This window comes from Balearica regulorum, chromosome 5 (genome assembly GCF_011004875.1).
Source record: "Balearica regulorum gibbericeps isolate bBalReg1 chromosome 5, bBalReg1.pri, whole genome shotgun sequence".
NCBI classification, from domain to species: domain Eukaryota; kingdom Metazoa; phylum Chordata; class Aves; order Gruiformes; family Gruidae; genus Balearica; species Balearica regulorum.
Window position 1 is genome coordinate 7,289,446 of NC_046188.1, and position 13,287 is coordinate 7,302,732.

The 13,287-nt window shown below is 47.2% G+C and overlaps 1 protein-coding gene across 2 annotated transcripts in view; it reads left to right on the forward strand.

Moving 5' to 3' along the window:
* Nucleotides 1-2,886: 2,886 nt before the first annotated feature.
* The window catches only part of PRKCH (protein kinase C eta), a 119,146-nt gene continuing 108,745 nt past the window's right edge, over nucleotides 2,887-13,287 (forward strand). The window contains exon 1 of one of the 2 annotated variants that reach the window (XM_075753342.1): nucleotides 2,887-3,480. In XM_075753342.1, the coding sequence (XP_075609457.1) occupies nucleotides 3,121-3,480 (360 nt within the window). In that variant the 5' untranslated portion in view covers nucleotides 2,887-3,120. The remainder of the gene's footprint in view (nucleotides 3,481-13,287) is intronic. The other variant, XM_075753340.1, reaches the window with a different exon arrangement.

Genomic DNA, 13,287 nt, shown 5'->3' on the forward strand with positions numbered 1-13,287 from the left:
GTCTGAGATGATCTGTCCCAGACTGGTTCAAGTGGATAAACAAAATTAATTAGATTCACATCATATGAGTCCACAGGATTGATTTTTTCCTCCAATGGAAAACTGACTAGCAATGGATACTGCTGCTCATCAGAAATATTCATAACTATAGCTCACCTATTTTTTCCACAACTTTTACAATACTTGCTGTTTTTTTTAAAGGTACAGGAATGATGTTATCACATGAGACTCCAATGAACCACTGTATAGAAACAGTTCTTCAAGTCTCCTTTCCTATTGCTATTATACATGAAACTCCAGTGCAGCAAAGTACATTACCTTGTGTGCTTAAGCAGAAGAAATGGCACCGTCTGAACCTTTAACTAGCAGATTTTGGTCTTCTCCCTATTTGTGCCAATAAATATGTGAGCCAGTCATTACTTCTAACAATTTGCTTTCATCTCTGCTTCCTCAGAAAACTGAGGAAAAGGTAAAGAGAAAAATTTTGACAGTATTATAGCAGTTTGCGATTGTAATTCATGTTTATCTATTAACTACAGTCTCCGTTCTCCAAGAACTCTTGTGAATCTAAGTTGATATTCAGACTTCTAAAAAGGGTTTATCATCACTGTTGGGGGAGCCTACAGAGGGTTTCATTTCCATAAGGCAAATAGATCCAGCACAAGAAATTAGAGGCAAAGCGGACATGCTGCGCTAAGCCAAAATTTGTTCTTTTTAAATCAACATTGTTCATTGCTATGACACTGAGCTCTTTGAAGGCATCGAAGCCAAGTAAAACCTGTGCTGGGTGATTTGGAGTTTAGAGAGTGAGTGCTCCAGCCTTTCTAAGGCCTTCAGCCTCATCCTGTGGACATTCATTCTGGGTGCTTTAAAGTTCAGGCTGTCTTTAACTCTTGTCTGCAGCCATTACAGAGAGTCCTGGCGAAGTCTTCCAAGAACTGTGGGTTGCCCATGATGGTCAATATGGATTCTGTCCTGGCTCACATGGGCTCCAAGGGGCAGCTCATGACCAGGAAGGATATAGGTAATGAAAGTGCAAAATGACAAATAATGATGCTATTGAGAAGGTAAATGAGGGGCTTTTTTATTTTATGGTGTCATAAAACAAGAACAGTGGTCAATCAAGAAATTAAAGTGATAGCAGATATACAGCTGATAAAAAGCAATGTTTATTTCTGACCAGCTCACTGCTGTGGGATGGAGGAACCCAAGCAGGTATGAAGATTAAAACCAGGATATCTGTAGGGAAAAGAAATCTCCCCAGAATGATCATAGCTAATGCTACAATGCATTTCAGAAGGAACATCAACCCAACAAAAAAAATCCTAAATCTTTAATTCTTTTATGGGAACAGACCATACCTTCTGTTAAAAGACCTGGAGCTGGTCACTCCTGGAGATGAGATCCCGGCCCCTGCGGTGGCTGGATTTCATGCAGTTTGGCAATTTCTAAGATTACGCCTGCATTCCACCAAGCTCAAAAAATTCTTAAACGCTTCTTTTCTCCAGCTAATAGTGACAGATCAAGGAACTGAAAAGCCTTGCAAGGAGACCTGTCAAAAATCTGATTTAAGGGTCTACGAGTTTTTCTGGCAGAACTGTTGCTTCCACGTGAGGAATGATCACATTACTGAACCTGTTCCACCTGCTCTCTCCTGAGGAGGCAACAGGAGCCCTGCTCTGTCTGAGGCTGGAAGGAGCCTTGGCTTGGTGCTCCTGCAAAACGTGTAGCATCTAGAAGGAGAAAAGGGTGTCCGGAGGAGGGCAAGAGGAAAAGGGATGGGAAACCAGACGCGGTCTGCTAGGGAATGGGTAGAATGTGAAAGATGAAGGGCTGAGGAAAGAGGAATAAGCTGGAAAAGTAAAAGAGAAGAAAAAAAAAAAACACACACAAGAAAGAGGCTGCACGCTCTCAGCCACCACGCTCACCGTCCAGCGGTGGTGGGAACCTTCGAATGACCACATCTTCTTCCGCTGCGGGGATTGCAACGTAATTCAGACAGTGTCGGCCAGACAGCATCACCAGGAAAGCTGGATTTCACTGCTCCCCTACCCAGTCCACACCATTTCGCTGTGAACTTTGGGGAGTATTTAAAAGTATTTAAATTCTGACTTAAGTGCAATGAAAAACCGAAAGAAACCCACTCCAAAACCAACCCTGCACGTCGGGTGCCAAAAATGTTAATCATGTGCAATTAATCCCAAACGGCAGAGCTTTAACAACTTTTCAATAGCAAAAGCAACGTATCTTTATATTCTCTGTACACATTCTCCTAGTTAAATGCACTCCTCCAGCGTTACGCTGCTGTAAACCGCCTGCTATAAAAGACAAGGTACAAAGTAGCGAAGATAATGCTCCGCTGTTTAACTCCTCTCCCCATCCACCGGTGCGAAACGGGCCGGGAAGGGGCTGCGGCAGCCGAGGGGGGATGTGTGTGTGTGTGTTTGGGAGACCCAGGGGAGGCTGTGCCCGTGGATTTGCGGGGGCAGGCGGGCTGTGTCCCGGCGCAGCGCCGGGGTAGGCTGCTGGTCCTGCAGCCTGGCAGGGGCGTTGTTTTCCCCGCCGCGCTTCTCACGGCTCGGCCGGCGGCTCCCCCTCGCTCTCGGCGGGGCTCCAGGCTGCTGCCGGCCGCGCCTCTGCTAACGGCGGGGGGCGCCGCCCGGCACCGCCAGGACGGCACCGGGCCGAGCCGAGCCGAGCCGAGCCGAGCCGAGCCGAGCCGAGCCGTGCCGTGCGAGCGCCGGTCCCGCCCGCTCCCCAACCCGGGCCCGCCCTCGCGGCGCGGGTTCGCGGCGGCTCCTCCCCGCCCGGCGCCGTCCCACGGCCCAGGTGTCCCGCGCCGTGCCGTGCCGTGCCGTGCCGTGCCGAGGCGAGCCGCTCCCCCTCGGCAGGAGAGGCCCGGGCTGGGCGGCGCAGCGCCTGTCCGCTGCCGAGGGAGGTGGGTGGTGCGCGGGGGGGGTGGGGGGGTGGCGGTTCCGGGGCCCCGGCATGGCCCGGGGGCGGGCGCGCCGCCGCCGCCCGGCCCCCTGAAGAGGCGCGGCGGCGCTGGCTGCCGGCCCGGCTCCGCGGGAGAGGGGTCTGGCTCTCCTCCGGGCTCCTGGGCGCCCCGGGGGGGCGGCCATGTCCGGAGTCATGAAGTTCAACGGGTACTTGAAGGTGCGGATCGGGGAGGCGGTGGGCCTGCAGCCCACCCGCTGGTCCCTCCGGCACTCGCTCTTCCGCAAGGGCTACCAGCTCCTGGACCCTTATGTCACCGTCAGCGTGGACCAGGTGCGCGTTGGGCAGACCAGCACCAAGCAGAAGACCAACAAACCCACTTACAACGAGGAGTTCTCTGCCACGGTTACCGACGGCCAACAGATCGAGCTGTCCGTCTTCCACGACACCCCCATCGGATACGATGATTTTGTGGCCAACTGCACCTTGCACTTCCAGGACCTCTTGCGCTCCGCGGGCCCCAGCGACAGCTTCGAAGGCTGGGTGAGTAGATGTCTCAAGGCAAAGCCGGAGCCGGGCTCCTCTCTGAATGAATGAAGGCGCTTGAAGGGTACTTGCAGAGCTGGGGCTTGTCCTTGCACGCCTGTGCTTCAGATGCATGCAGCCTGGTGTGTGTGTCTGCATTTACACAGGTGTGTGTGCATCTGTTTGCGCCCCGGTGCTTTAGAGTTGCTTAGATTGCTGTTTGGACTGCTGTTTCAGCTGATGTATTTGAGACCCTAAGAATGAAAAGTCTCAGCTGTCGTAGCTCGAGGGTGTGAGGACCCTGTAGCTGAGGGCTGTGGAGTCTCTCCTCTTTGTAGACTAGCAGAGAAGAGATTTGTAATACATAACCAGCCAAGTACACCTGCAACTCACGCACAGGCTCACGTACCTTCCCTGTTTTGCTTAGCACGCAGAGACGTACTTGGAAAGTTGGATACCTGGTGTTGGATGTATTTCTGCTCAGATCTACACATGCTTGCACAATTGTTTGATGCATGCATGCAAATTTCTTTGACTTCTTAACAGAATGGCAGGACTAGTCTTGCATCTGTTATGTACACCACTGCGCTAGTTGAACACAGTTTCACTTATAGCAAATTCTAGGCTATTTGCAAGTAGATGTCACTTGCATCCGGCCCAGAGAACCTCATTTATACCTTAGTCCTAATGCTAAGTGAAAGGAATAGTACAGGCTTTAAAGTTGTGCCTTTGCTTCCACTACTGTAAAGGAGGAGGAGGTGAATGTATTTATCCAGACAGTTGTTTGCTTGTGTTAGGTTAAAAAAAAGCCAAAAGGCATTTTTTTCAGGGTAGAGAAGGTACAGAAGAGCTGAGAATTTCCGAGGTTAATGTAGATATTAACTTTTTGAGGCCAGGAAGTTCAGCACACGTGGTCAGGTAACCACCATAATAAAATCAGATGTGGAGGAAAGAGACCTGACACTGTAGAGAACAGATAAGCATCTCGATTGTATCGCTGGGGAGAATGCTGGTCCTTTCTGTTCTCAGCCGGTGTCTGTGCCTGAGGTGTGATGCTACACCTCTGGGGTGATTACAGGGAAATCTCCGTCACAGGATCGATTAAGAGGTGTATATTGATACTTTTTCTCTTCTTAGGGTGTGCTTAGGTGACCTATGGGAAGGCATGGGGTTCGCGCACTAAAGGTGGTCTCTGTCAGGCAGTCACTGATGTGATTTTTTTGTCGAGCGGAGGGATCCAAGCTGGCGTCAGAGGGGTTACCTCAGGTATTGCTCCTGACAGTACAGCCAGAGCAGAGCTCGACGGGCTTTGCTCCGTGGGTGCACGCCCAGCTTCCCAGGCTGGTTGTGCCGCCAGAGAGAAACTGCTCCTGGGACTTGTGCTAAACCAGGTTTAAATAAGGAATGGCCCCCTATGGGCCAGGGCAGAGGAGTGAGCTCAGGACAGGGAGCTGTGGTTTTGAATGTTTTTTTCATGTTTTATTTGCTGGGGGTGTTTCCTCTTTGCTGTTGAGAGGGGCCGTATCCTCTTGGGAGGCTGGAGTCCCACTCACACCGGGTCTGGCTACGCATGGGATTGGACTGCTGTGTTGCAAAGATTGTGGCCTTATTTACCTAACTAAAATATCCATACTAATATTGCCTTTGGTGTGGATGGCATTCATGTCCCACTCTTTCTATCATTTTATCCATCCTGCAGTGCTGACTTTTAGGACAGATGCAGTCTGTGGCCTGAAATGCTTGTTTGGTCTTTGGTGAGGGAAAAGTTTCTTATCCCTGCTGGATAGGCACGTGTTTTATGAACTCCTGTCCCTGTCAGTTGATGGGTACAGTGGGGTGGGAAATCAGTGATTTTTTTTTTTTTGGTTGTTTTTTGGTTTGTTTTGTTTTTTAAACTAGGCTGATGTAAACTGATGTTCTATCTGGGCATGTAGACAGAAGCTGAGAGCTGCTGCTCTCCTTTTCAGTTAAGGTCTAAAAATTACAACTGGGGTGGATTTAGTGGGGCGTGAGTAAGCATTCGTCTTCCGTTCCCTGTCTTCTCTCCCCTCCTTTTTGACTTGCTTCGTTAGCGTCTCGCATAGCGTGCAGCCAGGATCACATGATAACAGGGAACAGCATCTTGCCCTGATAATTTAATATGTCTTGATAAATCCAGCAAGGCTGTCACGGGGTTTTGTGTAATCGGAAGGATAGGAAATGCTGGTTTGTACTAACCCAAGGTCCATGAACAGCAGTTCATGGCATGATATGAGACACCACAAGGGATTTGTAGATGATTTGAGACACCTCCGCTCTGAAATCCTTCATGCTGCCCTTTTTCCATCCCCAAAGCAAAAGCACAGATAGGCAAGGAAAGAGTGAGTGGAGTGAGGGGAAAACTGGTGAATCCTCAAAGTTTAACCTGGCTTACACTTACTTGGCTTTGCACGATTTTTCATTTTGATTTGAAATAGAATTTTTATGTTCACCTTTCAGAGACAAGAGCAACAATATATTGGTAAACTTCAAATGCCCCTTGGATTGATAACAGCCAAACAGGACAGGGTGGCTGGCTGCCTCTGCTCCCTGAGCATTCCTCTGGAGAGCCGAGCTTTACCTGTGACAGTCCCTCAGCTCACGTGCTGGCCTGAAAGTTTTGCCATGAACCTTGGGTTCATGCTGCTCTGTTTATCAATGTGGATTTTCTCCTGCTGGAAGAAAAAAAAAAAGTGATTAGTTGTAACATTGGTCACCATCTCTTGTGAGAATTGTAGGAAGTGTCAGCGAGAGGCGAGTAGGAGCAGTTGGTGTGTAAGCATTGGTGCTTCCCAGATGACTTGCAGGTACATCACTGCAATTATGACCCCAAACACTTATGCAGATGAGTAAGTGTATGGACATGAACTGTCTCATCAGTAATGCTTATACACCTGAGTCATCCCACTGGGTTCTGGGACAGAGTTCTCTGTTCACGGTTTGCATTGAAATCCATGTTCCAGAGACTCTTCAAAATGGACCCTTTTTCCTTCTAACCATTTTGATTGCTGAAGTTTTTCTAGTAAACACATTAGCTGGATATTTTTTAATTTGTGTATTATTTGATAAGCACATTTGACTAATTTTACACAGATCAAATCTGTAAGAGGTTATTAACTTCAAGATCCTTCTCTCTGTTTCCCATTTCTTAAATTTACTTGTCAAGTTGCAGCGCAGCAGTTTTCATTAATACTGTCAAATAAATGCCACCTTGCCTTCAGCATGCTTTAATCTAGTTAAAACTGGGAGCGATCTCTCCGGTACCATGTTTTTTCTGGTAGGCATTTTCCTGTGTGGGTGTGAAATTGTGCAAACCTGAATGGTAGCATTTTATACAGGTGTGCATGACCCTGCCAGGTGCAATGCAGGAGAGAATTAAGCTGGCTGCTATCCGAAAGCTGTTATGTTATGTTATCAGGGTTGAAACTTGTCTTTAAAAGCATTTAATTTTGCACTAACGTGCGCTAAGATGCTTTTACTCAGCATATGCATCTTTAAAAGGTAGTATCTCCTCTTTAACTGTCCCTGAGTGCAGCATAGGAAGTCAGTGAAACAACACAAATAATTTGGAGTACTGAGTTGTAAACATCTCCCCTTTCAGTTACAATACATAGGGTTGTTTCTCTGAGTTTTAGGTAGTAGCTGAAGTAATTTTTAAGCTTGGGGAAGCACTATTTACAGATACTGAATTGCATTGTTACTAGGGAATTATTTAATTACGATTGTAAAAATTGTTAGTCCCTGGGTAGAGATGTCAAAATTTCTAGGACTTTAACAAGAAATTAAAATTAAACCTTGCTCTTGAAGTAGCACATTATCAGAGTATACTGATGGAAATTAGATAACAGATGGACTATAAGATTAATGAGCCAATCACAACTTCCTGATGAGTTTGTTACCCTTTACTCATGTGTGCAGGAAGAGATTAAGACAAATAATTCTCGTGAATTCCTTAACTTGAGCTCTTTCGCATGTATCCTTTCCTATGATTTTTTTCTTTCTTAAGGCAAAAAGAATTGTGTTTTATCCATGTCTATATGCAATTGTATTTATTGAACATTAAATTTGAAGAGTTAAAGGAGAATGCAACTTCTTCCCCAGAACATCGTGACTGTAGCAGAGAGCCAGAGTGCTGCAGGTCAAATGCAATATGGTTGCTTTTTGTTTTGACTCCCGCTTCGCCACAGAGTGTTCTCCAGGTGGGCAAAACTTGCATCAGGAAGCCAAAAATACTTTATAGCTGTTGACAGAGGATTTTGTGATGCAGTGTTTTGTGTCTGCATCAGCCTGTGCCCATCTGTAGAGATGGGACTGCAGCTTGTAGAGCAGGAGTAAATGGTGTCTCCTTCTGTGGGTCAGCAGCAGGCTGAGATAAAGAGCAATAGCAATCTGTCTGTATGATTTCTGTTTCCATGCACACGACAACCATGTACATAGTATAGGTCTCTGATCTGTGTGAAAGTCACGCTGTACATTAATTGCAAACTGGGCTTGAGTAAACTAAGATCTTTCCCTATTTCTTACTTACAGAAGCAACTTAAAACTTATCATTATTACTGATATGCAGTAATTATGTTGATTGAGAATAGTGGAGAGAAACACCCACTGCAGAAGGTAAGATGATTTTTGAAAGCTACCAGAATTTTGGTTTCTGTTTCTTTCCTTTAGCATACAGATGTTCTTTGGCCCTGCGAACAAACCCTTCAAAATGCCAATGGAGTCCCGTGCACCAAGGCTGCCTGAGAGTGCCCTGCGGCCTAAAACGAAGGCTGTAATAAATAAATAAAGGAAAAATTGTTGCTATTTGTCAGCTATTAAATAATTCTGGGGTGTGTAATGCTAGTAACAGTTTTATTGATCAAGGCAGATGAGAAGGACTAGAGCTGACTGTGTCACGAAGGGCTGCCCTGTTTCAGCGTTGGAAGTTGAACGAGTTGGGAGTCCTATTTCTTGCTTATCCATGAGCTCCTCCCCAATAAACAGCCTGTCTGGCAGCTGTGAGCATCCTTGGAGAACATAGGGAACATGCTTGAGAGTGCATTAGGCTGGAAAGATTTGGTCAAAGCATGAGAAAAGCCAGTTTCCCTTGGTGGGAACCACAGGAATGCCAGTAAGGGTCTGTGGGACTGGAGTTCAGGCCCTGGTTTTGAACTGGGTATGGCAGGACATGAGTTTGGCTGTCCTTCACGTAGCTGGGTGCCTGGTCCTGCTGCGGTACTGGTTTTCTAGAGTGTGCCTTAGTCTGTTTTTCCACAGCTCTATCTTGAGAACTGTTGCTTTGATGCTGTTGGAGTTGGTTAGGGCTCTGGGAACGCCGGAGAGGTGTGCGGGAGAGGAGCACTCTCTCCCACCCAGGGCAGTTTGTCTGGGTTGGCTGTGCAGGTATCGCCACCTCACTTTTCCCGGCTGTGAGCAGCTGCCAAGCCGAAAGCTCAACCCAAACCCACTGAAGGGTACCTGGGCCCTCTGGTTCCATGATGTGGTGGGCACGCAGGTTTCCAGCTGGAGCCCGGTCCTCTCCCTACACATTTGGCTTGTCAGCTCGTGCTGCCTTTGCCTGCCAGCCCACGCACCGGTGCTTTGGCTCTCTGGCCTGGCGGCAGCTTCTCAATGTGGGGTGGAGCAGGTGGCTGGGAGAGGCCCCAGCTTGCACAGTCACGCGAGGTTTTCTGGAGTTGTTTGTCGAAGCCCTTGCTAATGTGGTTGCTGGGGTGTGGGGCTGACTTTGATGCCAGGGTTAGCTTTCTATTTCTGCTGCTGCCTGTTGCTCAGCTGCAAGCCCCGGTTAGAGGGACAGGGGGCAGGCCAAGGGCTGATGCCCATGTCTCCTTCAGCAGTGTTAGTCATGGCAGAAGAAGTTCCTGAGGGTGTTTGCAGACCTGTGCCCCCAGCCCTGGCGTTGCTCTTTTCAGAGAGGCTGTGTGAGGAGGAGGAGGGGGCCAGTGGGGTGACCGCAGCACAAGTCAGCCCAGCACCCCAGGAAGCTCTTTCCCCAGCCCCGCTCTCGGCATCCCGCTGGCCTCGCCTCGCTCGGTTCGTGTTTTATATTTAGCTTTTACCACAGGTCTGTAAAAACGCATTTCACCCAGGCTATCCGAGGCTTTCTGTTTGGAGTATTTTCTGAGTAATGGTTTGGTTTCTGGCCATTTTGAGCTTATAGGCAATAAACCCCGCAGAAAAGATTGTCAAGGGGGCCATTTAAGCTATTGAAATGCCATTAGAAAGTCTACTGATTTACAGTGTAATTCAATATGAAAGCATATCCCTTACTGAAGCAAATAAGACTCCCACCCTTTCTTTGCAAACTGTTAAAGCTCCTTTGATGTTTTAGACTTGATTGTAGCTATTGTGCTTTGCTAATACAATCAAGAAATCAGGGACCTTTTGCGTAACCGTGGAGAAAAAGGCGAACAGAAGAGTTATCAAGTGAAACGAGTTGCTGGCAGATTTTGTAACGAATTCTGGATCGGGCATTGCGCCTTCTTGCCTCCAAATCTCAGCCTATTTAGACACACAGTTAATGTATGTCAAACCATGCTGCAGACTTAGTATCTTCTGGAGACAGCGAGCAATCTTTGTTCTGATTGCTTATTCTGCCCCTGTGTTACTTGTGGGGCCGTGCAGTGAACCAGGCTGGAGTCCTGGATAGCTAACCTGCCATCGTGTTCTGGTGGAGCTCACCTCTCTCGAGCCATGCTCTTGGTTGTGCTGGTATCACAGAATCCCAAAATGGTAGGGGTTGGAAGGGACCTCTGGAGGTCATCTAATCCAACCCCCTGCTAAGCAGGATCACCTAGAGCATGTTGCACAGGATCGCATCCAGGTGGGTTTTGAATATCTCCAGAGCAGGAGACTCCACAACCTCTCTGGGCAGCCTGTTCCAGTGCTCAGTCACCCTCAGAGTAAAGAAGTTTTTTCTCATGTTCAGGTGGAACTTCCTGTGTTCCAGTTTGTGCCCATTGCCCCTTGTCCTGTCGCTGGGCACCACTGAAAAGAGTCTGGCCCCATCGTCTAGCCATTCATGCTTTAAGTATTTCTAAGTATTGATCAGATTGCCTCTCAGTCTTCTCCAGGCTAAACAGACTCAGCTCTCAGCATTTCCTCATATGAGAGATGCTCCAGTCCCCTCATCATCCTTGTAGCCCTTCACTGGACTCTCTCCAGTAGTTCCCTGTCTTTCTTGAACTGGGCAGTCCAGAACTGGTACAAGAAGCTCTGGCTGGTTGCGAGGGAAAGTCTTGCTTTATAATTATATCAAAGATAGCAAACATACATCTAAAACAAAGTGCATCCTGAAGCGTCCAATTAATGTTGCTAAGCCACTTAGGGTAAGCCAGACAAATGACTTAAATTTCTGCAATGCCAAGGATGTTTTCTTTAGTCTTTGATATCACGAGATGTTCTCATTGCTCAAGGAAGTCAATTGCTGCGGAAACCGTCCTGCCTTTTTTTTGTAAGCCAGCACCATGCACAGATGTAAGCTAGGTTTCATCGCTTTAGCACGATGCTGTGCAAAAACAAGCATTCTTCAGCAATTCTGGTGCTGCTGATATTCAGCACTAAAATCGCAGCATCTGTGCTGGGCCCGAGGTGATGGAAAAATTTGCTATTTCAGTGCTCCTGTGAGGCCTTGTGTGCCCTTGTGCCCTTGGATCCTAGACCAGAGGCATCTAATTGATGACCAGATCTTTCCCACAGGCCTGCCAGGACAGTTTTACTGGCTGACGGCCCACTCCCTGCTTTGCTGTTTCCTGGGGCTCCTCAGATGACGGTCAGGGGACAGGTTGCAGGCAAGAGTTGCTCTGGCAGCCGCCATCTTGTTTTTGGCCACCGTCTTCCTTGTGGGACCCATTGCGTCTCCAGAAGGCCTCGTGCTCTCTAGCCCACTGGTGATCTGGGTCCTGATGCAGGGATGCAGCCTTCAAGATGGAGAGTTGCATCCACCGCAGACAGGGGATGCCTGTGTCTTGTCTGTGTGACAGATGGATGTCACATCCAGGGTTGTCTCCTCTGAGTAGGAGATTCATTGCAAACCAATGAAGCCCAGCCTGGGAAGGATGGCATCCCTGGGCTGCACAGACACAGGGCATTTGGGACTTCAGGACTGGGATAAGATTTCAGCTTGTCTGGTGGCCCTCCTTGTCTCTGGGTGGGAATTTCTGTGCTCCATTATACAGTGTAGACCTGCCCTTTGGGTCAGCGTACCGCAGTAAGAGCGTGCAGCTATGGCTGTAGTTACCCATGAGCTTTGCCAATGCAAAAAAAATGTTGGCAGGTGAGGAGGGAGGGGAGTGTGACTCTGTAGATGACATTACGTAAAGACTTTTTCTTGGTGATCACCTGCCAAGTTTTTTAAGTATTGAGTTTCATGAGTGAGTTGATTGTATTTGTATCGGTGATATGGTGGCAGCTCTCCAGACTCCTTCCAGGAGAGGTCTGCTTGCTGTTGAAGAGACAGGAGATGAAGTGCAGAAAAAAAAGTTGGGCAGCTTGGGTAGCTGACTTCAGTTTGTGAGATGGGGATAGATTATTTATTCAATTTTTTTTAACCAACATGACAGTGCTGTCTAGGCCTTAGTGGCATTTTTTTGACTTTTTTTAAAGCTTTTTATTGCAATACAGATATTTCTGTCAAAAGGAGGAGAGGAGCAAAATATGTCCATGCAAGACGTATTTCCAAATGTGTGAGTTGGTGTATGAGTATTGCATGTCTGCTGCGCATTTAAAAAAAAAAATAAATTGATAAAATCATTTGCAGTGTGAAATCACTTGCCAGATCAGCAGAGCCCTGTAACCTCTCAGATGGAGGCAAGTGAGGGAGAGGATGTGAGAAACAGGCTGCCTATCTATGCTGTCCCAGGACGTTACACCTAATAGTAAGAATTATACTGACAGCTAATCTGACAGTGTGCATCTAGGGGCCAAGGAAAGGTTTGAGATGGCAGTTCCATATCTGAACACTGAGGTGTTTTTCCTGCCTATGTCTCATATGTTTAGTATCAGCCATCCTCAGAGGCAGGGTTTTGACTTGTCAGCTGGTCTGATTTGGTCTGAAAAAGCAGCTTGTACCTTCCTACAGCAGTTGTGGTTTCTAGCCCCCTCTCTGGCCCTGCTCTGTGGTTTCTGTTTTGCCTTTGCTTGTTTCTTACTTTTTTCTTGTGTCTTTGTCATTAGTCTCCATTTTAGCATCGTACTGTATTTTGTGTTTTTCTCTTGAGTAAATTTAATTTTACTCTGTTATGCAAGCAAGACATCACGTGTAAATTTAAGTCTTCATATACATCTCCACTTGCTTTAGTATCTTAAACCTCCTACAGTAGCAATGGGGTCTTAGTTTGGGAATAATTTTATTGTTTTTGGATAGAAAAATATTTGCCATCATTCACAGTTTTAACGATGCTGTAGCAGGTTCAAGCAGGGACCAGTCATAGCTGTGCCGAGCGCTGTAGGTATGAGTCAGAGAGAGACGTGCGCTGTCAGAAAGATCATTTAGGGTTGTGTCAGTTTGCGGGAGCTGGTTGGCTCTATGGACTGGATAGAAAAGAGGGTGATGGTTTTACTATGACCAGTAAAAATCAGCATGGGATGTCTGTACTCCTAAGTGCTTTTATCTGACAAAATAGTTGCAAATAAATGCTGTCTCTGATAGCACTGGAGTTGGCTTGTCTATGTGTGAGTTAGTTTCTAGAGTGTTTCTCTCCACCTAGACTGGTCAGTGTACTCATCCTATACTAAATATATTTAATTCTGGGGTAAGTTCCTGCAGAATAACGAAGGTCTTCTAGATCAAGAACAGCTAATGAAAGA